The sequence below is a fragment of the Harpia harpyja genome, chromosome 21 (assembly GCF_026419915.1).
Source record: "Harpia harpyja isolate bHarHar1 chromosome 21, bHarHar1 primary haplotype, whole genome shotgun sequence".
In the NCBI taxonomy this organism is placed as follows: domain Eukaryota; kingdom Metazoa; phylum Chordata; class Aves; order Accipitriformes; family Accipitridae; genus Harpia; species Harpia harpyja.
The window spans coordinates 18,345,426-18,371,544 of NC_068960.1; the positions used below are offsets into that span (position 1 = coordinate 18,345,426).

General features: G+C 46.6%; 1 protein-coding gene across 6 annotated transcripts; it reads left to right on the top strand.

Moving 5' to 3' along the window:
- On the top strand, positions 1-25,636 carry LOC128134570 (ubinuclein-1-like). 6 transcript variants are annotated; one of them, XM_052772415.1, is made up of 18 exons: positions 1-73; positions 679-1,105; positions 2,963-3,049; positions 4,021-4,116; positions 4,403-4,537; positions 5,166-5,269; positions 5,980-6,418; positions 9,181-9,251; positions 10,529-10,658; positions 10,887-11,005; positions 11,500-11,628; positions 12,552-12,695; positions 15,749-15,799; positions 16,974-17,016; positions 17,343-18,569; positions 19,962-20,214; positions 20,535-20,624; positions 23,214-25,636. In XM_052772415.1, the coding sequence occupies exons 2-18, from the start codon at positions 866-868 to the stop codon at positions 23,264-23,266; spliced, it is 3,411 nt and encodes a 1,136-aa protein (XP_052628375.1). In that variant the 5' UTR covers positions 1-73; positions 679-865; the 3' UTR covers positions 23,267-25,636. The 6 variants fall into 6 exon arrangements, with proteins under 6 accessions (XP_052628375.1, XP_052628377.1, XP_052628376.1 ...); XM_052772417.1 differs by lacking the exon at positions 20,535-20,624; XM_052772416.1 differs by lacking the exon at positions 15,749-15,799.
- Positions 25,637-26,119: the final 483 nt, after the last annotated feature.

Here is a 26,119-nt window from a genome sequence, read left to right on the forward strand (position 1 = left end):
CGCACGTGACGTAGGAGCGGGGCTCGGAGTCGGCCCGGGAGTCAGTCGGCAGCGGCCGCGTCCTGCGGCGGCGGTGAGTGCGGGGCGGCCCTTCCCTTCCCCTTCCCCCGCCCGGCCCCGCCACCGCCGCCTCCGCCCGGCCGGCGGCGTCCCGCGCTCCTGCCTCAGCACCAGGGCCCCGGTTCCCCTCAGCCCCGCGGCCCGCTCCCCCTCAGCGCGGCCGGCCTCTGTCTCTCCTCAGTACCGGGGCCCGGGTCCCCCCTCAGCTCCGCGGCCCGTTCCCCCTCAACGGCCCCTCCGGCGGCACAGCCAGCCCCCGGGCTCCGCTCAGCCCCCCGCGGGTGCCGGGGACGGGGTGGCTCTCCAGGGACAGGGGTGTCCGGGCCTCCGCGCAGCGGGAGAGCTGCCGGCCGGAGCGGAGCTCTGGCCCGGGGCGGTGCAGCCCAGGCCGGCCTTTCTGCCCGGGGCTGCCGGGCCGTGTCCCAGCAAGTCTGGCGGGGTCGTTTGGTTTCCTCGAGAGCTGTATTTCCTTCAGCCTTTTGAAATGGAGTGGTGTGGCGTGGAGATGGAGAGCTGGGGATGGACAGAAGTGACAGCGTGGGGGGCTGTCAATGTTGGAGGGAATTCTGGTTCGAAGATTGACTTCTTCCTTTCTTTCTTTCTCTTTAATGATTGCAGCAAGGGCTAGCAGCATGGGCATTTGTCATTTCCCGAGAAAACTTTGGAATTAAATGACTTGTTCCACTGCCAACATCCCGAGTTATCCTTAACCAGCCAGTGAAATCTGTATCTGTGCAGCTGGGGCAGACCTTTTCTAATGCAATGGGAACTATGCCGTGAGGACTGGTAAGACTTGGCCATAGCCATGACAGAGCCCCACAGGGTTTCGTTCACCACTCTTCACGGTCCATTGAGCAGCAGCTTCTTGAAAAGGTCTCGGAAGGATGATGGAGAGCAGCCCCAGGACTCTGAACCAGCTGCAACAGCCGTTCGCATCACACTTACTCTCTTTGAGCCGGATCACAAACGTTGTCCAGAATTTTTTTACCCAGATCTTCTGAAGAGTTGTCGTGGGAAAGTAAAAGGTGGTTCTTCAGGAGACAAGGTAAGTGTCCTCGTGGCCTGTGGGGAACCTGTGTTGTATCTGGAGATTTCAAAGGCTTTTTCAGTATTGCTGTTTTAGTGGTGTTTTGAGAGTTGGTTGTGTGTTAGCTGTGAGGTGCTGAGAGGTGGAAGGGGAGTGGTCAGGCATCCCGCAGGCAGGAGAACTGGCTTCCAGGCAGGGGTTCTTGTCATCAGGCCACACTGTCGCACTCCCTTGCCTTGGCTGGAATCTCACGTCAGAAAGGTGATGTGTTGGTGGCAGAGTGTGGGACGTAATGCTCATGTTGTTTGGAATTGCTTGATCTAAAGTGATTTTTGGTACGCGGCTTGCTAGGAGCTATGAGCAGCTCTTTTCCAAAGAGCATCAAAAGGAGAGATGCTTCTACGGTAGGTGGCTGTATCTTTTTTGGGACCCTGCCCTACTGCACGTGAACATTTCCACCTTAGTGGTTGGCATCTCTTCCTGTGTGGTGGACGTGGTGCTTTGAGGCGTTGCCTGACAATTCTGTTTGCCTGTTGAAAGCCATTTCTCAGGACACAATGGCATGCAAACTTCTGTAGCATCCGATCTTTGTCTTATGGGTGTTTTTCTATGAAAAGAAAGTTGATTGGATTCTAGTAATTTTTACTGTTGCTCTTCAGAACTCTTTAGCAGTCAGTTGATGCTTCGTGCTTCTTTGTTTGTTTGGTTGGTTTTTTTGAGAGTCAGGAGAAGCAGAGACAGGTACGGAACTAGCTGAGAGAGTACCCAAAACTTGAAGAAACCCTCAGAATCATAGGCTGGTTTGGGTTGGAAGGGATCTTTAAAGGTCGTCTAGTCCAACCCCCTGCAATGAGCAGGGACATTTTCAACTAGATTCAGGTTGCTCAGAGCCCAATCCAGCCTGACCTTGAATATTTCCAGGGATGGGGCATCGACCACCTCTCTGGGCAACCTGTGTCAGTGTTTCACCACCCTCCGTGTAAAAAATTTCTTCCTTATATCTAGTCTGAATCTACCCTCTTTTAGTTTAAAACCATTACGCCTTGTCCTATCGCAACAGGCCCTGCTAAGAAGCCTGTCCCCATCTTTCTTATAAGCCCCCTTGAAGTATTGAAAGGCCGCAATAAGGTCTCCCCAGAGCCTTCTCTTCTCCAGCCTGAACAACCCCAACTCTCTCAGCCTGTCTTCATAGGAGAGGTGCTCCAGCCCTCTGACGATCTTTGTGACCCTCCTCTGGACCCACTCGAGCAGGTCCATGTCTTTCTTATGTTAGGGGCCCCAGAGCTGAATGCAGTATTCTAGGGGGGGTGTCACCAGAGCAGAGTAGAGGGGCAAGCTCCCCTCCCTCAACCTTCTGGCCACGCTGCTTTTGATGCAGCCCAGAATGCGGTTGGCTTTCTGCGCTGCAAGTGCATATTGCTGGGTCATGTCCAGCTTTTCATCCACCAGTACCCCCAAGTCCTTCTCTGCAGGGCTGCTCTCAATCCCTTCATCCCCCAGCCTGTATTGGTACGCCGGGGGTTCTCCCGATCCGGGTGCAGGACCTTGCGCTTGGCCTTGTTGAACCTCGTGAGGTTCACATGGGCCCACTTCTTGAGCTTGTCCAGGTCCTTCTGGATGGCATCTCGTCCCTCAAGCATGTCAACCGCACCACATGGCTTGGTGTTGTCGGCAAACTTGCTGAGGGTGCACTCAGTCCCACTGTCCATGTCATTGATTAAGATGTTAAACAGTATTGTACTAAATACTGTACTAAAGGTTGATTTGTCTGAGCTTTTGCCTGGATGTGCTAGCCGTGATGGGTTTAATGCATGGGCTTTTGGTGGCAGTACGACAGGACTTACTCTGATGTTTTTGTCTCTTTTATTTCTACAGAAGAAAGACCCTGCTGATCCCTTTAACGATGATGAAAAGGAAAGGCATAAAGTGGAGGCTCTTGCTAGGAAGTTTGAAGAAAAATATGTATGTTTTTCTTCTTTCTATTATTTTATGCCTTAGAATGAGTAATGCTGTTCAGGTCTCAACCAGTAGTATTTAATGGTCGTTGGCTCTTATGTTCCTGTTCTCCTGCAGTCCTTTATCTTGGCTGGAAGGTGCTGTTTTCTATGTTCCTTTCCTGTCTCAGGGCTGTGGTCCACGAAAATGGTTCAGATACATTCTTAAATCAGATGACAGTCTGATTAAAATGAATGATGTTCTCACTTGTAGTGGCAAATAACTTATTTTAATTTATAAAATTTAATTTTCTTAAGCAAAAATTAATTTCTAGGCCTTGTAGCTGTGGCATGATGTAATCTATTAAGTCTCTAATTACGGTATGCTGGTGAGTCTGCTGCCCTTAGGATGGCACTGCGCTGGGTAGTTCAAAAGACACTGATCTGTATTACCCATTTCCTTTCTGTTATTCCTCTCACTTTACTTCGATAGATGGCAATAAAACTACATTATGTTTTATAACTGGCACATTTGGATAGCAAGTTGCTGTATTGTCTTGTGATACAAATTTGGCCTATGGGTCACCCTAATGCACTGTGGGTATGTTTGATGCATGTACTACTGAGTTTGTACCGATTGTATAGCAGTTATGGAAGATCAATCCATCTCTGGACGGGCAGAAATGTTGAAGGGGTGCAGACCCAATTCAACGTAAAGTCTGCTGGCACAAAGTCAGCCTGTCTGGCAGGTCAGCGTTTTGTTTCATTTGGCTGCACCATTTTTGGTTCCATATGACAAGGCCTAAAACTGCATTTATCATATCCTGAGATTACAGTATGGTGGGAGTTAATGCTGGTTGGGTTCTGCTGCTGCTAGGAGCAAAAAAGGTCTCATTTAACTTTTCTGCACTGGAGCCAATGTCAGTGTCCTGTATCAGGGCTATCCCTGTGGTAACTGGAAAAGAAAGATGAAGACGTTGTCAATCTCTTATTGTTTAGGGTGGCAAGAGACGTAGAAAGGACCGTATTCAGGACTTGATTGATATGGGGTATGGATACGACGAATCTGACTCCTTCATTGATAATTCTGAAGCAGTGAGTACTGGGGCAGGTGTGAGGGTGGTTAAAGGCAGCTGCCTGGCGGGGCTGAGCTGGCACCTGGGGAGACCTCAAACTGGGTGCAAGCCAGGAGTGTGCCAGGGCTGGGGAATGAGAGATCCTGGGGCAACCACATGGCAGGAGAATGCTGGTTAGCAGGCATGTCCACAGCCCTGTCTGTTCTTGGGGGAGCACAAATTCCACGCCATTCTCCAAGCAGCTCAGCTAGAGAATAAAGTAACAAAGCTTACAGTGCCAATAGATTGTTCTCTGTTATTTCCAGTACGATGAGCTTGTTCCGGCTTCTCTTACTACAAAGTATGGAGGGTTTTACATCAACTCAGGAACACTGCAGTTTCGGCAAGCGTCTGAATCTGAAGATGACTATGTTAAAGAGAAAAAGAAGAAGTGTCCCAAGGTCAGCAAGCCAGCTTTCTGAATTACTTCTTCTGTTAGAGTTTGGAGGGTTTGCTGCATGGAAGTGTGTTGACATTCCAAGTAGAGTGAGATTTGTGAATTGATGTGGAGAGAATAGGGATGAGCACTTGAAATCCCATTCTGTCTGCATATTTGATAGTAAAATGAAACATGTCTGCCACAGATGAGACTCTGGTGGGGTTGCCTGGTTCCTAGAGTAGAGGTGACAACAGCCCCTTGTCACTCTGAAAAGTCGCTTAGTATTATGGGGATGGAGAAACTAGTGCTCCTCTTTGGTGTCAGCGTCTGTTGGAGACAGCACTGTTTTCATAATGCTGAAGTGAGGCAGCTAAGAGGGGAAGCAGCAGGAGCACCTGGCATCCCTTCGCCTTTATTGATGGGATTGTCTCTGGTGCAAATGCTAGGTGTGCTGTGAAGTGTGTACCAGACACCAGACAGTGTGTACCAGAACCGTGGTGATAGATGTCTGGGGTTTGGGTTAATGTGTCCAGTGGGGAAGGAGCTGTTCTCTCATTCTTGGGAGAGGGCCAGAATTGGCTCTGGGGGAGCAGGTCCAATTCCATGAGCAGTAGTCGCTTTGATTTTGACTTGGTTTTAACTCTCTCCAGAAGCGGAAGTTGAAAGATGGAGGTGAAAAAATGAAGAAGAAGAAGAAAGATGATTCTTATGACAAGGAGAAGAAATCCAAAAAGTCCAAGTTTCCAAAAGCTGGGTAAGGAGGAGGAGGAGGGAATGCTTGCTGCTTGACAGCTTGCTTCAGGGTTACAGGTGGCCTTTGTTACGCTGCAGTAGTACCTGTTGCAGTGGGGGGTGGCTTGAGTGCATGCTGCATAAACACCAGCAGGTAAACCCCCATTGCTTCCAAAGTGGGAGAAAAAAGGCAGCTGACAATCAGGGAAGGAGCAGAGCTCCACAGCAGGAGTGTCCCAGCAAAGAGGGTCAGAGCTAGCTGCAGTGTTGGTGTTTCTTGGAGCTCTGTTTAGGCGCTAATGGTGGGAGCAGATACTGGAGAGCCTGAACAGAAGGAAAAGGTATTTGCTGTCCTGGCTTTAGCAGGCAAAAAGCATCAAGCTGCTGTCATGCTAACTCTCTCTTGCTTCAGTTCCTCTGCACTAGTTGTGCATTTCCCAATCTTCCTTTCTGGAATAATGCATGTAGCTAAATAAGAGCATAACTCAGTGGATGCGGTTTAAGCTCCATCATCTCTGCAGTGAGGAAGGACAGCCTTCTCTTCTCCAGGCTGAACAAGCAGGAAGACCTTAAGAGGCCACAGAATATTTTTCCTGGTGTAATTGGTTAAGGGGCTAAGCCTTTCCAGGGGATTGGAGCATATGGCTGAAGTGAACTGGGATGAAGGTATCCTCGTCTCTTCCCCTTCATCTTGTATTCAGTTCCCTTCCCTCCTCTGTACTTTGTTTACAGTTTTACAGCATTAAATGCAAGTAAGGAGAAGAAGAAGAAGAAATACTCTGGCGCTCTTAGTGTCAAGGAGATGCTGAAGAAGTTTCAGAAGGAGAAGGATGCTCAGAAGAAAAAAGATGAAGAGCAGAAAGTGGAGACTCCTTCACTGGCAGAACCTCCAGCCCCAAGGGAGGTGGAGGCGATGCCTGACCCTTTGCTCTCACTCTTCGGCCATGCCAGTGATAACGACCTGCTTCAGGCAGCGACGGCTATGGACTCGTTAACTGACCTAGACCTGGAGCGGCTCCTCAGTGAATCCCCAGAAGGGAGCCCCTTTCCTGATGTGGAGGATGGGAGCGATCCTATTGGGATGGGCTTGGAGCAGGATTTCAAGCAACCGCCATCCCTCCCGGAAGGCCTGCCAGCTCCTTTGGAGAAACGCATCAAAGAACTGGCTCAGGTATGGCAGTTCTTTGAGGGGCAGTAGGGTTGTGTGGTTGCTGGAGGGGGGACAGCTCTGCAGGGTTTCTGTATCTTCACCCAGAGAGATAGCATGCTCTGGTGGGGGAGTTTTGCAGTGCCACGTGGGATCACACTTTTGTGTCACCCAATTTTCTCTTATGGCCAAGTCCCTTTCTTGAACGCATGGATGTCGGGTAGTGTCAAAGTCCTTGGCCTTGTTATCTACTGAATGTACCACTCAGTATCACACCTGTCAGTATGGCTTCTTTACCTCTCTTGGCAAAGTATAGACCTGATGCAAGAGGTAATTTCCAAAGTCAATTTAACGTGAATGAACTTAAAATGTGAACTAATGAGGCTGGAGGATAAATTCCACCATAATAGTTTTAATGTGCTGTGATGGTCAGGACAGAGCCTATGAAGTAGCGTGCAGTGTTCTGTATGTAAAATAAGTGGGTGCAGCTGGAAAGCATTACCTGTTCTACAGTGTGAGAAGGCATGAAAAGCCCTGTAGGTGGGGCTTGAGGATTTGTTAGAACCATTTCCCATGTCATACGCAGTCAGATGGCTTCACTGAAGCATGGGTACAATTTGGTATCTCCCACACTGGAGCTGCATCACTGGCAATTTGAGTTCTTCACCCATCTTTAACATCTCAGTGTTGGGGGACCATTTAAGAAGTGCAATATATTGATTTTTAGAAGGGTGATCCCACATCTTTTCACCAGTAGCTCTTCCTGCAGCTGGACTCTTGTAGGACTCGCCCACCTTCTCTAAAATGTTGTGATGTGCTTTGGGAAGCGCTGTTCTGGAGAAGCAGGAAAGCACTGGGTGCTGGTCAGGGATCCCTCTCCTGGCATGTCAAAGAAGTGTGCTTTCAGACTTGCTGTGGGACTTCTCTGGTGTGAGGGCTGTCACCATCTGCCTGTCAACGAGTGCTGAGCTGTTTTGTTCCTGTTACTAGTGTTGTTTTTAAACATTAATTTCAAGTTGTAAACAGTGCTCTTAGACCTCTGTGGTGGTGTGTGTTCTGCCTTCTGGGGCACATCAATTTAGAGCACGTTACTTAAGTTTGTCTTACTTAATAACTCCTGTTACTAAATATAAGCTTCTGTTAAAGATAACTGTTCTGCTAAGAAATTTGAAGTGTGTGTAGTGGTGGTGAGCAGATGAAAGAGAAGGAGGAATTGAAGAAAGTATTGCCTATTGCCACAGCTGATAAAAAGAATGGGCTGTTCATGGATGGTTTCTATTTGCTACTCAGGCTGTTAACAGAAAACACTGAAACAGCTGTTTCTGAACTGTATCTGAGTTAAAGGAGAATATTACAGAGGCTCCCATGATATCAAGTTAATTGTTATGTTGCTGCAATATAGTGTAATAACAGACTACCCACAGATTTTCCTGCTGCTGTGTCTCTTGTTGCTGAACTGTGTATGTTAAGAAAAGAAACCAAGGAGGAGAAATACAAGATTTAACAATTTGAAGCCTCTGGGTCAGTTAGGATTTTGGGACATGAACTCTCTTACAGGTTGGAAAGAAGAGGTGCCATACCTCTGTCTGAGAGCCAGGTCTCTTCCGTCAAGCAGGTTGGGAGCATCTCCTGAGTTAAATGGAGCCTCCAGGCATTTCCTCTTCTACTTGAACTGATTTGACTTTAACCCCCTCCTTCCTAAAAGAATTTTCCTGTTGAGTATTCTCTTCAGCATTGAGCCTTCTCCTTTGATATCATCAGCTGTCTATGACTTGCTGCTGACAGAGAGGAATGAATGTACACCTTCTGGGCATAAATTAATTGTTTACCAGCCTCAACCTTGGAGTGTTAAATCAGGGGATTTCAAAATCATGCCTTTCTCTTCTGGTCTCCTTTCCCATACAAGGAATCAGTAACTTGATGTGGTGCCTTGTGTTGAATCCCAGTTTTGTTTACATCCCCACTCAGGAGAGACTGAAAGCTCTTGGCAATTTTCTACTATCTCATTCAACTCTTGGAATTATTTTCGTGCTGGACATATTTTTCATGGGTGTGATTTTTGGGCAGTGCTGTGTGTGCTGCAGTCATAGCTCAGGAAGCTTCCTGAACAGGATTTTTTTTTTTTTTTTTTTTTTTTTTTTTAGTTTCCATGGTGGTGATTGGAAATAACATACCCCTGTGGCTGCTACTCTTTCTGTTGGTTTCTTGCTTTAGTGTCCAGATTGGTCTAGAAAGCCTGATGATAAGCGTCCCTGACCCTCACTAAATGTGACTAGGATGATCTTTCCTGTTCCAGGGACAAGCTCTATGCTCATATTACTCAATCTAACAGCTCTAATGTGAAGTTAAAACCATGTCCTAGAACTGTCCCTTCTCCCAATGAGAAGTATGCCAAAGAAACTAGCTGCCACCAAGCCATCTCCTTTGCCCCATTAAATGGAGGAATCTTCACTCCAGCATAGTAATTCCAATGCGCTCGGCTCTAGTGCATCTGGACAGGAGAATCCAGAATGAGAAGGTCTGTGGGCAGGACATGGTCTTACCAGTTCAATTGGCAGGGTTGGACTTGAACTGAGGAGGCGTAAGAGGAGAGGACACAATCTCTTCTGTCTTTTGATTGTGGCAGCTTTTAGCCCATCAACAACAGGTAGCAGGTGCAGAGTTTGGTGGTATAAAACTGTGCCTTGTTTTACAGTATTTCCGAAGTGGTTTAAAATACACTTGATTGCTTGTGCCTGTCTATATCTGTGAACTGATGATGACTTGTGCTATTTGCTAATTTCCAGGCTGCCAGAGCTGCAGAGGGAGAAGGCAAACAGAGATTCTTCACTCAGGATATCAACAATATCATACTGGAGTAAGTGCTGCCAGGAGAGAAGAGTGGGAAAGGCAGAGCATTTTTGATAAATTCAGGAGCAGGTGTAGCAGGAGTTGTGGGAGTGTCCTTATACAGGTCCTCCACGCAGAACATGCCTAGGATATCATGAAAGTCTCCTAGAAATGGCTTTCAGTTGAAATATGATGTATAACTGAGGTAGGAGAATATTGGAGGGGAGTATCCAGACCTCCTGTTGTCAAGATGATGCTTGATATCTGTGTGCTTAAATTTGGTCACTTGACCTGTGATTGTAGCTTGATACAAGAACAGTACATCTCTCCCTGTCAGAGATGTCAGGCATGTTCTTTGCAATTTAAGTTATATGCTATATGGAATATTTTGTAGCTGGGATAAGGCTGCTGTGTTCAACTGGCTTTCTGTGCAAACGGGAGGAACTCCATTATTGCTCTGTGTTTTCTGAGTCCCCAGTTATAGAATGCCAGTGTTGCTTCACGCAGCTGTTGATAATGGCTTCATTGTTCTTCAAGTGCCTGGAGAAGACTGATGAATGCACACAGCTTTGTGATCATCGCAGTGTAATAATACTTACATAGAGACTTTAATTTCATTAAGGTTTATCAAGGCACTTGAGGGGAATTGCTGAAGGGAAGTTTGGGAGTCTGTTTCCCTCTCGTTTCAAGTGGTGATTACCACCTTTCAGCATTCCAGGGCTAACTGCACAAGTAGTCCTAATCTGTTGTCAAACTGGTAACTTTAACCACATTCAGAAGAGATTTAGATAGATTTGTATGACTTTGCTGTAGAATCAGTTAGGGGTTTTTACACTTATTATTGACACTAAGAGGTGGCTTAAAAAGCTAGTCTCCTAAGTTATGTATAACTCTGTAGATGGGTTTGGCACACACTGACATCTCAAGCCCAAGAGATAAAGCTTGATTCAATATTATCCTGAGTTAGACCACCATAGTATCTTACATAAGCAGTGTGTACCTCTCATTTCATTGTGTAATGCTCTTGCACTTCAGCTGCCAGGAAGAACTGCAGAATAAATGAGGCCGCTGACATCCTTTTGTTCTTTTTCCAGATACTCTGAAACTAGATTAAAAGGCATAGCTTGGGATAGAGGGCTTGAGTGTGTTGATTCTAAAATCTAAAGAACCGTCATGTAGTTTGGCTTGTACTTTGTCCCTCTCTCCCTGCCTCCAGCTCCCCAGGTTGCATAAGCGTTGCATTTATGTTGCTTAGAGAACCCCTGCCAGGTCCCTGGTCAATGCTGTGTTTGTCTTGTTCTTCAGCATAGAGCTGCAGACTCGGGAGCTGAACAGCCAGATCCGGTCAGGGGTGTACGCCCACCTGGCTGCTTTCTTCCCATGCAGTAAGGACACTCTGGTCAAGCGTGCCCGTAAGCTTTATCTCTACGAGCAGGTGAGTGAATTTGGCAGCACAGCCCTGTCTCATGTGCATGTTACCCCTGATCTCCAGAGCACAGTTGTTGTCTGCCTAACGTGGTGCTGTCCTCCACTGAGCATGGTTCAGGCAGCAGCACATCTGGTGATGTGGATTCAGAACTGGCCAGGTCTCGACCTGCCAGATTTGGGTGTCTTGGCTGGAACACACCACACGGAACTTCAGTCTGTTCTGTGGCTGCTCTAGGGTGGCCGCTTGAAGGAACCTCTACAGAAGCTAAAGGAAGCCATTGGAAGGGCCATGCCAGAGCAGATGGCCAAGTACCAGGAGGAGTGCCAAGCCCATACTCAGGCCAAGTTTGCCAAGTAAGCTCCTTGTTTGCTTGTTATGCATCTGTAGCTCTTCTCAGCAGGCTCCGTGTGACCTGTAGGCTGCTTTCATGAAGTTCGCCACCTATTTTTGTTCTGTAGTTAAAAATTGCTGACGGGCATCAATTGGCCTAATTAAGCTGCGTGTGTTCTTTGTGCTACCTATGGCAATGCCAACTACAGCAGCATCAATGGGACCAGAACTTGGCTGAAGTGTTTCACTTCTGTGCGGGCATGTCTTTAGGAACACGGCAGTCTCAGAACAGTAAGGCTGGATTAGTCCCGTGGTCTCTATTACACAATACTGGGAGATTTCTTAAGCTTGAGCACTTCGCTCAGCTTGCACCCTAAGCAAGAGATTTAGGCCCTCTTCTCATGCGTGTGTTGTCACTGACTATTGAAACCTCTGAACAGTGTTGTTCAGAGATACTTAGTCCTGTTCCTGAATCTCCAGGACAATGACTTTCACATTATCTCTGTCTCCGTCTTAGGATGCTGGAAGAGGAAAAGGACAAAGAGCAGCGAGATCGAGTTTGTTCTGATGATGATGAGGATGAAGAAAAGGGAGGGAAGCGTGTCATGGGACCGCGAAAGAAATTTCAATGGAATGATGAAATCAGGTTTGCGTAATTTAGATATTAAGTGAACCCGTGAGTTCTCTTATTCTGTGCAGTTGGAAGTGAAGCATTTTGGTATTTGTATCTTGTTTTCAGAGCAGCGCTGATCATCTGTAGTAACAGTCAGCTTGGAGGTTTGTGGCAGACTGTGGTGTTTATGGAGCCACTGTTGCATTTATTAAATCTCACCTTTATATGCATTGCAAAATTAAGCTGATTTCAGGCACCGGCCAACTCTGAGAGAAGTGCTAAGAAGCCTCTGTGCTGAGGCCAAAAGAGAGGGACAGATCTTTGGGAAAAGAAGGAACTTGGCTGAATTGCTGAAATCCTGCAGACTAGACTCTCAACAAGGCCGGATGCTGGTTGTGAAAGCAGTTAAAGCTAATTGGGGATGGCCGCCCCTGGCACCCAGGTGTCTGACGAAGAACAGAGTGCTGGGTGAAGGGGAGAGTGACGAAAGATAAAATGAGAATCAATCACGCTGTCTTCTTGATCTTATTCTGTACCAAATTGGGGTGCTGCTCCGTAGATGGCTGATTCATTTAGAGCAAAGCAAGCTTCACTTCCTGCCTTCTCATTGCCTCTCAGCACGAAGGTCTGCAGAGAGGTTCAGTTCTGTGGTTGTTAATGACGCCTGTAATTCTGGCGCTGGTTTACTACCTCTGCTGTTTCAGGAGATTAAAATGGGAAGGGGTAACAAGGCTTTTCTCCCCTGGCGCATTGATGTGCGTGCACATGCAGAGTGAGGAACGTGCCTTTCCCTTCCTCTTTCTTGTGGAGGCAGTGCAGGGTCGGTTTTATTAGCGAGGTGTTACACAGAGCCAGGCGTGTCTTGGCGTATTTATCCAGCCCTGGATAAACAGAATGACCTCCAACTGGGGAAAGTTAATTCGCGTAACTGTATTTGAAATCTTCCTGTTCTTCAGGGAGCTGCTTTGCCACTTGGTGAAGATTAAGTTGGATGGTTATGACCTTGACAAGAATAAGGCTCAGTCCCTAGAGGATTATGTGAAGACCTTCCTAGATGGAGAGGTGAAGCCCCTTTGGCCAAAAGGCTGGATGCAGGCCAGGTGAGCAAGAATCGAGTTGTACTCCAGGGATTCCTTGTCCTAAGGGACCTCGGAAGGTCATTAGTCCTAACCCTGCTCAAAGAATGGCTAGCTTCAAAGTTAGATCAGAGTGCTCAGGGCCTTGTCCTGTGGAGTTTTGGACATCTCCAAGGATGGAGGTTACCACAGCATCTCTCTGGCTCCCCTGTTCTGGTACTTAATCACTCTTCATTAAATCTTTTCTCCTTTTTTCCAGTCAGAATTCCCCTCGCTGCACTGAACTGAATATTCCCTCTTTTTGCTTTATACTGTGCACCTCTGAGAAAGATCTGGCTCCATCTTCTTCATGGCTCCCTGCCCCCTCCACTCTTTAGGTAGTGGAAGACTGCTGTTAGATCCCTCCTTAGTCTTCTCATTTTCCAGGCTAAGCAAACCCAATTCCCTCCACCTCTCCTTGTCTGTTGTGTCCCTGCTCCTCAGTCATCGTAGTGGCTCTGGACTGTCTCCAGTTTGTTGACATCACTCTTGCATTGTGGGGACCCTGAAACTGGATGCTGTATCCAGATGTACCTCACAAGTGCTAAACAGAGGGGAGTAAGCACTTGAACTGCTGCCTGTGCTCTTGCTAATACCTGCCAGTATATAATTAGCTGTCAGCAGTACACCCTTGCAGCAGTGGCTTATATTCAGCTTGTCCACCAGGACCCTCAGGTCCTTTTCTGCAAGGGTGCTACATAGCCAGTAGGTGCCCAGCCTGTGTGGCTGTGTGGGGTTATTCTATCTCAGCTGCAGGACTGTGTTTTCTTTGTTGAACTTCACAAGGTTTGTGTTGGCCTCTCTCTCCAGCCTGTCAAGGTCCCTATGAGTGGCAGCCCTGCCCTCCAACATATTATCCCCCTACTCCCTCTGTTTTCATGTCACCCTCAAACTTATTGAGAATGCGGTCTGTGCTGTCATCCAGGTTATAAATGACAATGTTGAGTAGTCTTGTCCCCTGTATTGACCTCTGTTGGATGCCACTGGCAGTGACAAGTTACAAGGTAGAACTGGGACTGAGGTGAGGCTGACTGGCCTGTGGTTTCTTGAATCTGTATTACAAAGGATCACTTTGTATTCTGCCTCACAAAGGATACATTTTTCAGACACTTTGGGAAGTCTTCCCTAGAGTTTTCCCAAAAGAAAGCAAAGCAGAAAGTTTTAGGGGCTTATGGACTTGCACTAGACACATCGGAGAGTCAGCAGAGTAAGTAGGAATTTGGTGTGGTTTTCTTTACCCTATCTGGTGTCTTCACTGCTGTTTCCTGCTCTTTCATGCCCTCCGTCATCCATGCCACTGAGCTGGCAATTGCAGAGAACCATACAAATTGCAGAAAGTCATTCTACTGGGACTGTCGTCAGCTTCTGGCCTGCTTTGTTTTGCTCAATAGTTTTAAAGAAAGGACAACTGTACAGTCTTACTGCTGGAATCTCTATCTCTGCATTTAAAGAGCTGGGCAGCGCTGTCTTCTCTGCTGAATTTGCTTTTTGAGTTTCATGGGGGATAAAGGAAGAAGTAGGTACCACTTCTTAAAAGCAGTAAGTATGAGTAGCACATTGCAGATCCATTTGGAAAAGTCCACGGCCATTTATTGCAGTTGCATGTGCACATGAAGCACAGTAATGTGCATGATTGTAGTGTGTTGCAGTGTACGGGAGGTGAATGATGGCATTAGGAGGTGGGCACAGATTCCTCCTTAGTTAATGAAGATATTACCAGCTTGAGGGTGTTAGCTTGCCAAGTTTTAAAAACTCTTTTCTTTGAATAAAAGGAAATTAAAATCTTTTGCCCCTAGTTTGTAGGTGAAACTGTTCTTAGGCGTACAGATGTTCAGCTAAGACACAGTGTAGGAGGGCCTTCCAGTGAGGTTAACTACAGAATGACTGAATAAAAGCAGTTTTCCTGGTTGCTTTCCAATGGCTCAAGGGCAATGGTTTCTCCTGCTGGGACCTGATGGAGTTGGACTTCATGATCTTTATGGGTCCTTTCCAACTTGAGATATTGCATGATTCTATGACTTTGCTGTTTAAAGACAGAGCGTAGACTGACAGCCACACAGAAGGGGAGGGATTGGCAATAATAGGAGAATTGTAAACAATTTTATGGACATGTCAGCTTGATTCACTGTCGTAATGATCACAGAAGATCATCTTTAAGAGGAACTTGAAGGTGGACAGAGTAGCAACTTTGTGTATGAGTTCGGAGAGGCCCTGCTATGATACTGTTTTCTCAGTTAGCACTAAAAGGCGATTAACAGAATATAAGGTTAAAATAAGCTTGCTTTTGAAAAGAAAAAGGATAACAAAAGTCTTTGTCAAGCTGTTAATAGCAGACAGGAAGCATATTCCATATGCCAGTACTGAAGGTGTACTTATAAGCTTCTCACCCTGACATCTAAGAAGGCAGCTGAGTGGCAGGTGTTTTAGGTGAAATAGTGTTTGTGTGAGATTCTGGTCCACTTAGCCTCAGTAGTAAAGGGTTTTGGATGAAGTGCTGTTTATGGGTTGTAGTTACTCAATTGTTACCGTAATGGTTGTGCTGATTTAAGAAGTCCTCTCAGCTGTTTGCTGGGGATGCGACGGAAACAGAGAGATGCAGCGTGTGAAGGCTTCTCATCCATATTGCTGTAGTTGAGGCAGGGGAAGATAACCTTTCTCCCTTGAAGTTGGTGAAGAGCTCTTGGATGATCTGCCAGCTCTTGGATGATCTGTGGCAGCAGTAACGCCAGCTTGAATGATTGTACTGCCTCTCCAGCTGGCTGTCAGCTTTTTAAGCTGGCAGAGCTTTTTCCTTAGTTATTGTCCAACAACTGCCTTAATGGCCTTTCCAGCGCCTACAAACATAGCTCCCCAGAGAGGGAATTGTGTGGGGGAGTTCAGGAGGATTTTCCTGGAAAAGGGATGAATATTTGTTTGCTCTCTGTGGTTTTAATTTTACTAAGTCCCCTGCTGTACTGTGCAGCTCTGTCTCCAGTGATCCCAGCTGCTCTACTGGGTCTTGCTGGATATCACTTCTCATTGCTCTCTTCCCTTCTTAGGACACTGTTTAAGGAGAGCAGGCGTGTACATGGACACCTCACATCAGTCCTGTGAGTATCGCGCAGCATTCCTTGGAGTGATAACTGGTGAACTCCGTTCCCTGGGGCCTGGGTGGATCATGCAGGAGCACCTGAGCTTGGCTCCCGTCAGATAGTTTGGCGCTGCTTCATTTGGGGAGGTCTAGGGACAGTAGTTTTTTGTGTGTGACATCTCCCAACAACAGCCTTCCTGAGGTGCTTTAGCCTTGCAGTAAGCTCAAAGATAAGAACTTTGAAGCCAGGTTGCCTCCTGGCCTTGTTCAACAGACTGGAGTCAGGCCTCTGTGCTAGTCCCTGGGAGGCAGATCAAAGTAAAATAGAGTGTGATGCCAGCACTGTGATTATTGCTACCTGTTCAGTCGGTCCTTACTGGATTCTGGATTCCCTCTTTCTTGTTGCCTGGTTAAAGGAGGGGTACAATGAGCTCAAGCTAGTGAAGATGGGTGCAACAGGCTTGTGGGTGGCAAACCAAGAGAGCCATCGGAATCCAGCTGGGCAGGTGCTTTAATGCCAAAGGGTCTCATGGATCTTGCTGGCAGTCTATAATAGATGATGATACGGACTTAGGCTGATGTCTGTTTGACAGACGGTCCTGTTCTTGGCACTGGATGAGTGAGGGGAAGTGTGAGAAAGAGTATGAAATAGAGTGTAGAGTCATCTTTCCCTCAGCCATAATGTTCCAGCAGTTCAGGGATGTCTTGTACCAGAGATTGCATCTGGCCAGACCAAATGGTCTATTTTCCGTGAATTTGGCAGATGCTTTTGCATCCTTGACTTCTTCTGGGAACCTAAAAGAAATGTGTAACTTTTCTCCAAAACAGTCTCTGTATCAGTTTCTCTCTGGGTATTGCTATAGTAAGATCAGCAGTGGGTTCCTGTAGTAGCTCCTAGCCCTGCAGCCAGTGCAGGATTTGTCTGTTGAGTGCTTTCACTGCTCTGCTACCATTTCAAGACTCTGCTCCGCTCCCTAATTCATTCCCCTGTGTGGGAGTTGGAGCTTCCTAGAGCAGCAACCAAATGTCATGCTGTTTTGAATCCTAGCAACCTGAGATGCTGCCTCTGTTCCCTTGGTTCTTTGCAAAAGACTCAGTGGATCATCATTAACAGGGCCCAAGTGTGCTCCCTAATCAGATGCTTCCCTGTAGTCATTCAGTGAGCCGTGTTTCTTTTGTCTCCCTCAAAACAGGGCGAAGAAGAAAGTTATAGCTCCTACTAAGGTGAAAGTGAAGGTGAGTTGTTTTCTGGTTCTTGTGGTTGACATATACCAAGAGTCAAGTGACTACCATCTTAAATCCTATATTTGAGCCTTGTATCTATACATTAGGTACGAGGAAGTTGTACTGTGAAATGGCTCTAGTCTGTATTGGGCTTGAAAAAACACTAGAACAGCAGCTAAAATTGATGGCAGCAGCAGTTGGGAGGGAGGTAGGGGAGCAGCAGGCACAGAAGATGCTTATTCTGCCTTTTATCTGCAAATCGGGAACTTTCCCTTCCTTTTTCAGCTGTAAACCCTGCCTCCATTCTGACTCTGCGTTCTTTTGTGATTTTGTTCCAGGAATCTTCCTGCAAGCCTGATAAAAAGATGTCCGTTTCTGTTCCTTCGATGCACTCAAGCAGCACCTTAGCTTTGTCTTCAGAGCCCCAGGGTGGAGCTCTGGGCATCAGTGCCCAAACCAGAGAACTCTTGTCCCTTGGGACAGCCCAAGCAGCCAGCAGCACTGGCACTTCTGCTACCTTCATGGATGACTCCTTGGATGAGGACTTAATTCATAATCCCACTTCCTCCCTTGAAGCAGTCTCTAAGGAACTGGCTGTGCTGAACAGCAGAGCGGGAGGGAGCCCTGACTTTACTCTTCCTGGAGCTCCAAAAGCTCCACCAGAGAAGATCCCAACTCTTGCATCCTCAGAGGAGAAGAGGACATTTCCAAAGTCCAACCCTTCCCCTACATCATCCTCTGGTTCCCTCCAGTCTCCTCTAAATTTCCTGGCTGAGCAGGCCCTGGCATTGGGCCAGTCTTCTCAAGACAAAAAGACAGAGAACTCTAATTACAAAGAGCTCTCCTGCCAAGCCTCCCCCAGCAAAATCCTTCCTGATGCACACCAGACTAAACAGAAACACCACAGCCTGGTCCGGCCAAGCCATGGGCCTCAGACCTCCACCTCAGTGCCGGGTTCTCAGGTGAAGGTCTTTCACTCAGGCAGCCAGCTACAGAAAACTTTCACCTCCCCAGCTCCATTTGTCAAACTGCAGAATCCCAAGTCCTCCTCCCCACTGCCCCAACGCTCCCTCCTCCAGCAGGTCAAGTCATCAACCAAAGCTCAGAGCTTCCATTCATCTGCATCACCAGGCAGCACCCAAAACTCCAGCAGCTCCCACAAGAGCCCAGGCTCATCCTCATCATCTCTCAGCTACACAGGAAAGCACTCAAGTGGCTCTAGCTCTTCAGGACAATCTTACAAGTCACCCTTCGTTTCTGGTACCCTCTCCAAGCATGGGGCTTCTTCCAGCAGCTCCTCATCCGGAGCTTCTGCAAACCAGGGCTGCTCCTCTGGGAGCTTGCTGCCCAGTGTGCAGACCCCTTCCTCGGGCCAGGCGTCCAGCCGCCCGTCCTCAAGCTCCTCAGTGAAGAAGACGCCTGTTTCGCAGAAGCTGACTCTGGTGGCACCTCCTGGAGGTTCAAATGGAGATTCTAGTGGGGGCACTCAAGGGGTGGCCAAATTGCTGACCTCCTCCCTAAAGCCAGCTGTTGTTAGCAGCACCGCATCTTCTACCTCTGTGCCGGTAAGCAGGGGTGTGCCATCCCAGCCTAAAGCCAGGAGAACGCATGGCGTTGTGTCAGGCCATCTCCTAACTTGTTCAGACCCGCCGTAAAGTGATGACTTCAAAAGAATTTCCTGAAATTCTTGAATGACTGTCTGGGTCTTGGCTGCTTAGGCTGGGAAGTCCTAGCCTTTGCCCTGGGCTTGCGCTCCAGAATTCAAACTTTCATTTTCAGCTTAAAGTAACAGCTAAGCTAAATACTGTGGTACCTTCCAGACTGCAATTTTTGCATAGGCTGTGTAATGTTCCTGCCCTGACTTTTTGAGTTACGGGGACAGTAGGGCTCCCATTTGGGTCAGGAAGAAGCGCAGTAAGTCATGTTATCATAAGAGCTAAAAATCATGGCATAAATTAAAATTATAATGATCAATTTGTTGTTACTTAGGTCTGCAAACTTGGCCTTCCTTAAATTATCACAAGTAATTTTAGTATTATTGCCACTTTTTTCACGACTGACCTATAGAATAAATAACCTATGATACTGGGCTATAAACTCAAAATGCCTGCCCAGCTTGCTTTGGTGGTTATCTCTGTCCACTTTCTGTTGCTCCCCAGTTACTCCCATAAGCTACTGAAGTGATGTTTGGAATTGAGCTCAGTGGCACACTATGGAATTCAGGGTCTGACAGTTCATTGGGATATAATGTCTCATGAAGGACTTCTAGGTTACCTATACAGACTTGTGTTATTCAGCCCTTGTATTTAATGGTATGAGGGCCTTAATTTTCATCTATAGCAAAAAAGTAATCATTCTTAATGCTGTTTTATTAATTTGTTGTTGGCTGCTCATACCTGCTTTCTTTTGTGGCATGTGGAAAGAGCTGGGCAATTAAATGATTATATTTAAATGTACCTGAAAACCACATACTGCTCAACCCGTGTACCTTGTCTGCTACTGAGACAGAGAGCTGAAAAGCATTACCTGGTGGTGTGTCTCTCTATGGGAGAGGTCTCAGATAACATTCTTGGGTGCAGGGGTACACCAAACCTTGGTGCTTTGAGTTGTCAGCAGTGATATGCTGCCAAAAGTGAGTAGGAGGCATCCTCCCTGGAACTCACAGGCAATGTGTAAGCTTTTCCTCTGCCTAATGGAGACACAGTTCCAGAGTAAGGGAGAAACCGTGAAATCCAGTACAGTCACATTTAGAAGACCCTAGCATCCAGCAGCAGGGTTGCCAGTGTCCTGGGCACCTCCAGGTGGCCTCAAGAGTTGGCAGCTCTTGGGCCCTGGCTGGAAGGGTGCTTCTTGCAAGGAGCAATTCTTGATTGCTCCATGTTTTGCAGTTCTTAAGTATCAATGGTGCCATGCCTTGGTTTTCCCACTGCTGACTGACCTTTTCTGTTGCTTTTCAGAAAGGAACTAGTGGAGCTGTGCTGCTAACAAGTTCTTCCTCCTTAAGTGTACTGGCTCCATCCTACAAGTCCAGCAATCCAAAACTGCCAGCTGCCCTGAGCTCCACCCCGTTAGGTATTATCTCTCCTATTCATTCCTTCCCTCTTCATGTCATCTCCTTCAGTTCAGACTCCTCCCCAAAAGCAGGAGTATCAAAGGATGCAATAGTTACGGGACCTGCTCCAGGAACTTTCCACCATGGCCTTGGCCACAGTGAGTATCCTCCCGGTCACACATGTGTGTGTTACTTGTGCCTGTGCTGTCAAATAACAAGAACACCAATGCTCTGCTGTGTTAACCCATTGCAGACCAACCCATCTCTCTTGCTGTTGCTTCATGCTGTAGTTCATGCATTTGTATCTCCAGCAGTTGCATTTGGAGAATCTTGGGCACATCCCTATAGCTAGCCCAGAATTCCCAATAGCTGGAAGCTGAGCTATAGGCTAACTGCTGCAGCTCCTCTGCTCGTTTCTGTCTTCGATGTGTATTTGTTCTTTTTTTTTTCCCTCTCCTTTCTTTGTTTTTCTCTCTAGGTCTTCTAGCTGGCTTGCACTCCAGCCCCCACCATGCAGCGCCACTCCCACATTCTGCCCTGTCCACTCATTTACCGCAAAGTTTGCCAGGTAACTTGTCAGACGGTCGTGTTTGTTTTCTGCGTCGTGAGTCATCCTGTATCTCAGCAGATACTTCCTCTAGGGGTGAAAGCAAAGTGGTTGTCCACGTTGTCCGACCGGCAAGCTCGTCGCTAAAACCTGCGGCCTCACTGAGGTACAAAGCAAGGTGTAGCCCTCTATGTCCTTTACTGTTTAGTTAGCCAGGGCAAATTTGTGCGTTTCTGGAACGATGAGCCCTCAGTGCTTATAGCAAGTGTTGGTTCCTGGAGGTACTCAGCTTCGCTGCTTGCGTTGTAGTGAAGAATTATCCTGCCAGGATTAAAGCTGTGCATGTTTATACACAGTCTGCTAGGACTGCCCAGGAATGAAGATTCTGGCTCTGTGGAGTTTTGTTACTGGTGACCTGTATAAAATGTGTCAGACCAGAATGTCTCGCGTCTGTGCGCTGAGCTAATTGCTTACATCTCCTTCGCGACAAGTTTGTAGTGTAAATGGATACTGCTTTACTTGGTGTTGACAATGTGATGATTTTGCAGTTAAGCCTGTTCCTGCCCCAGTTTGATGCCTGCAAAGCAATGCATAAAACAAGAGATTTCCGAAGAACACCTTCTCTGCTCGTAAATGGAGTCCTGCCTGGTGGGCTGTGAGCGTGTGTAAATATGTAGCACTGTGGAGGAAGGAGAGAAGTAAGGGGGATCCATGCAGCATTCAGAAAGTTGAAATGCAGGGCCGGCAGAACGGGCTTATCTGCTTCAGGGAGTTGCTTATCCCATTGGTAATTGCTATTTCTGCTTTCTTGAACAAGTGTTCTTTAGCACTTCAGTTCAGTGCCACTGTCTTAGTACCTGCTCCTGTTGTGATTGTCTTATTGAGCAATATCGGCCTGATTTAGGAGTGGATGTGCTGGCCTAATACTGTGGCACTGAGGCCATTAGATGTGTGGATAACCTGCTGGAGTTCATGTGGCCTCCTGTAGCGGTCATGGGGTAAAATGCCCTTGACTGCTGAGCACAGGCCTTGTTTGCTGAAGAAAGAAGAGTGCTGTGCACTAGTGAATATTCAAAGAATTTGTTGTCTTTGCTTCTTTTGCTGAAGTTTTTCTGAGGCAGGTTGTTACGTCTCTGCAATGTGGTGGAGCAGAAGAAGAAGATACTAGCAGCGATCACTGGTGTGACAGACCGTTCCTTCCTGTTTATAAATTCACAGTTAGTGGAGAGTGAGATAATTGAATTCAGTTTGAACATGGATGTGAAGTGTATTCTGTGTCACTGAGGAGGAGTTCTCTGTCCTGTTATTTGAGAGAATTTAGAGTGGTTACTTCACTGTTGCTTATAGGGCTTATAACAAAAGAATTTTTTGATGAACTGCTGCTCGTAAGCAGGACATAGTGCCAGAAGCTGTGATTAGACAAAAGGTGACTAGGAATAAGTGAGGAAAAACTGACCATTGAGACAGCTTCAGCAGCGACCTGCTTTCTCACTTGGTGTTTTCACACAGAGATTGGAGATTGAGCCTAGTGCTATCATCTCTGGGAGTATTATCCGTTGTGGTGCTTTGTAGAAGAACACAATAGATATTTAAGTGACGACCATAATCTTAAAATGTATTAATTTATTTTGTGGCATAAGCTCTGGTTGGCTGTATAAGCAGATGGCCACAGCTGCATTGCTCTGTCTGAAAGCTGCGAGGGTTCTGGTGTGTTGGGAGGTTGCTACAAATGCAAGGAAACATTGATGTCTTAAATGAAAGTGCTTATACCAGCATTCATCAAAAAGTGTTTGAGCAAGGAGCATCCAGTGCTTGCTTGTGTGTTGTCACTGCTATATTTGCTGGTGGAGGTGCCTGCGTGCTGGTGCTGTGGCAGTGGTTCTGACTGCTCACTTTAGAAATGCAACGTGCTGGGACTGAGCTCTTGCATGGAAAAAACTGTCCTTGTCCTGGAGAAGAAGCTGTTGCTATGCTGCTCAGTGCCACTGCTGCTTAACCGCACATCTCGGTACACCCATTTGTTCATCATTGTCTGATGGTAGTTTTAATTGCTCCTGGAAAACTTCTGCTTCCTTAAACTTCCTTCCTTTTTCTCTCTTCAGTGCATTTTCTCTTTTCCCTCCACGTCTGTTCCTTTCTGTTACTTCAGTGGCTAGATTCCTATGATTCCTGTTGCCATCAGTGGGCACCTAAAGCCTTCATTACAATGGCAAAGGTGTACTAACAGTATTATTTCAAACCACCTTTAGATACAAGGCAGCCAGTACCATGTATTTCTAGTTTCCTAGATGGGGAGACATGGTAGGGTGGCTTTTAAAGAAGAGCATAGGCTAGCTAGTCAACCTGCAATCTGAATCTATGCCATGGTGCTTTTGCTGGGAGGCCAGAGGAGACCCTCAGTGCTTCCCATGTCTCTTACTCAGGTGGAGAGGCAGGGCTGTTCTCAGCTGTGAGCTGTCTCCAAGCACATCCTCCTCTTACCCCCAATTCCTTGGTGCTGGAAGGGAGAAGTACGTCCTTCTGTGCAGAGAGATCTGGCTGCCTCAGCTGCACGCAGCTCTGTGGAGCTGGTGCCAAACCCCCTTCCCACTTGGTTTTACTTTCTTTCAGATGCTTCTCAGCTTCACGGCAAAGGGTCCAATGCACAGCAGCGCAAGTTGTGACGTCTGCAAGGAGGGGAGCTAGAGCACACATAGGATAAAACCAAGATGAACAGGTCATGAACTTTGGATACCGGCTGTGTCTTTTTTTTTTTTCCTTTTTTCCTCACAACAACTGGAGAGACTGAACCGCAATGAGGAACTCATTGGTGCGTTTGCTCAGAGGCTTTTGGAGCTAAGCCCCACACAAAGGGCCACCTTGAGCCATGCCCTAATGAGAGAAGCATTTTGTAGCACTGTTTTATTGCTGCTGCCCTTCACGCATTCCCTGGCACTGGCAGGAGCTAGAACTTGCAGGGAGACTTGGGTGGATTGGCTTTCTTGCAGTGGATTCCCACCCACCTCTGTCTATATCTGCCAAGTACCTCCAAGTCCAGGTACCTCCTTGGTCTCCCAGTGGAGGGTATGAAAGGTGCTTCTTTCTTCTGCTTTGGATTTACTTGGATAATTCTAGCACTGCCAGTGCTTTCTGAAGATGTTTGACTAACTTTTCAATTGTACTATATAACTGTGCTACAGTTAATTGGAGGACTTAACATTTCCTGTGTGGTGAATCTAACGAACCACCTGATGTTCCCCTCTGGAGGAGAAGGAAGACTCTTTAGAGAGACATTTTAGATGCAGTCATTGACTTTGAGAATTCTACTTCTTTTGGGTTTTGGATTTTTTTTTTTTTGCCTCCAAAGGGATGCTTTTTTCCTGCTCAGTTTTATCCTTATTACCATCGAATGCATTGGATTGAATGGGACACTTCTCAGCATGTCACATGTATAGGAAGACATAATTCCAGTGCCTTTTATGGTGGAGCAAGAATGGACTAGTGACACACATTTCAGCCCTATTTTGTGTGCTCCTCAACCCTTTTTTAATCATTCTGTATTTAAAATGTATTCTGTTTTATTTAATAGAGCTTTTTATGGTTGCACATCAAAAAAAAGCTGCACTGTCTGGACTTCAATGGTGTCTTGGTGACTGCGAACACAGTACCAAATCCAGCAAGAGCACCAGTTCTTATTCGAGTTTGTGCAAGCGGGTTCCAGACCCTCCCCTAAAGCCATTCTTTCCTAGGGTCGTCAGTTATGATCTCTTTGGTGGGCAGAGGGAATGATCTAGATTAACCAAGGTCACTACTAGTCAAATGAATTCCAGAGAATAATATTGCTCTCCTCGATGATTTCTGCACTAGGATCATGTGCTTGTCACAGCTGCAGAAATGGGGACCATCTAGAATTGGGGTGTGTCTTTTCTTTTTAATTTTTTAACTCTTAGACATAAATACTTTTCCTGAGCACACCCTTTCAATCTGTGCATAGTTAAGGGCAGGCTGTGGTTCCGACTGAGGTTTATGGGTTTTGATTTTCTGCTCTTCCCCCAGTCTGCCTTTTCTCAGGCCCCCACAGCCACATCTGAATTGTGCAGTAGTAGCGCTGATCCTCATAGACTTTACTGGTATTTCAAGCAAAAGCTTGCAGCCTTCCTTCTTGAACTTTGGGGAAGGATGCTGACACTGAGTATACCAGCAAATATCTGCTTTAGTTTTCCCCATTTTTGGTAAGATCCAAGATGGACTGTTTTCAATTTGAGCTGATACATAATTTCCCAAGATCAGTGCATTGTTTGTATTTAACAAAAAAAAAAAATGCAGCTCAGATTCAAAATTTGTTTACAGAAAATACCTAGGTTGTAGCAAAAGAGCCAAAGACAGAACTTGTGTTATTAAAACTAAGCACAGCAGTTATTGATGGACTCTGAGCAGTGGACGTCGCATGGTTCCCGTTGAAGGCCTAATCCTGAGAGGTACTTTGCACCTTCAACTTCCCATGGTAGCTGAAAGAGCATTCAAACACCTGGCAGGATAGGGACTCTCAGCGAGTGACTCGAGGTACTGGTTCTACTCCCTCTCTTTGCTTTCACTTGAATGCTTCTGCTGGGAGGCACCTGTGTGCGTGGCCAGAGCAGAATGCCCTCTTTCTAGGAATTTAGCGAAGCCTCTTGCCTCAGGGAAATGTTTATTTGGTGGAAATTCTGTGGGATATTTTTTCTTTACATGCTATAATGAATGAGTGAATGGTATGGAGCAGAGTCGCAGCAAGGCAGAACCACGCAGAGACCCGACAGCTGATGGGGAGCCAGGAGTCTGGCATCTCTGCCTTGACGAGGCAACTTGCAACGCTTTCGTGATGGTGTGGGGAGGCGAGGCTCCCATGGCACTTACTTAGTATGGCAGTTCCTTTCGGGTGTAAGAGCTGCGGTTTACTATTATATTTTTTTTGTGTGTGTTGGGACTGTCTTGCTGAAGATGGTGGGGGTGGTATGAAAACTGTTAATCTTGTACAGAACAACTGAATAAATTGTTTCAAAGTTTCCAAAATGCTTTTTTTCCATCTCCTTACCTCTAGTTTCATGACTTTGTTTTCAAGAATTTGTGTTTCAGCTTGGATGATCATCTCTAGATCATCTGTTTCTTGAGTGAGCAAAGAATTATTTACTGTTTTAACTAAAGTCTCTTGTGTGCTAAGTAAATTACAGCTCTGTTTCTAGCCATTGTGGTGGAAGAATTGCATATTCTCATTCAATATGCTCCTGCTGATGCTTGAAGTTGACATCTGTGGGAAAGAACACGTGGCATTTGGACCCTGGAGCAACGGTATGATCTTGTGTGATCCTTTCATTCACAAAGGTAAAATAATGGTGTTAATCCCCAAAGCCAGGATGGATAGATATGCAGTGAATGCTTATGGCTGCTTTTGTTGACAACAGTTTACTGGGGTTCGGGTATTAGCCAAAATTTGGGAAAAGGGAAAGGAAAGTGCTCTAGGTGTGGAAGCCCCTAGTACCATCCCAGTGTAATTCCCT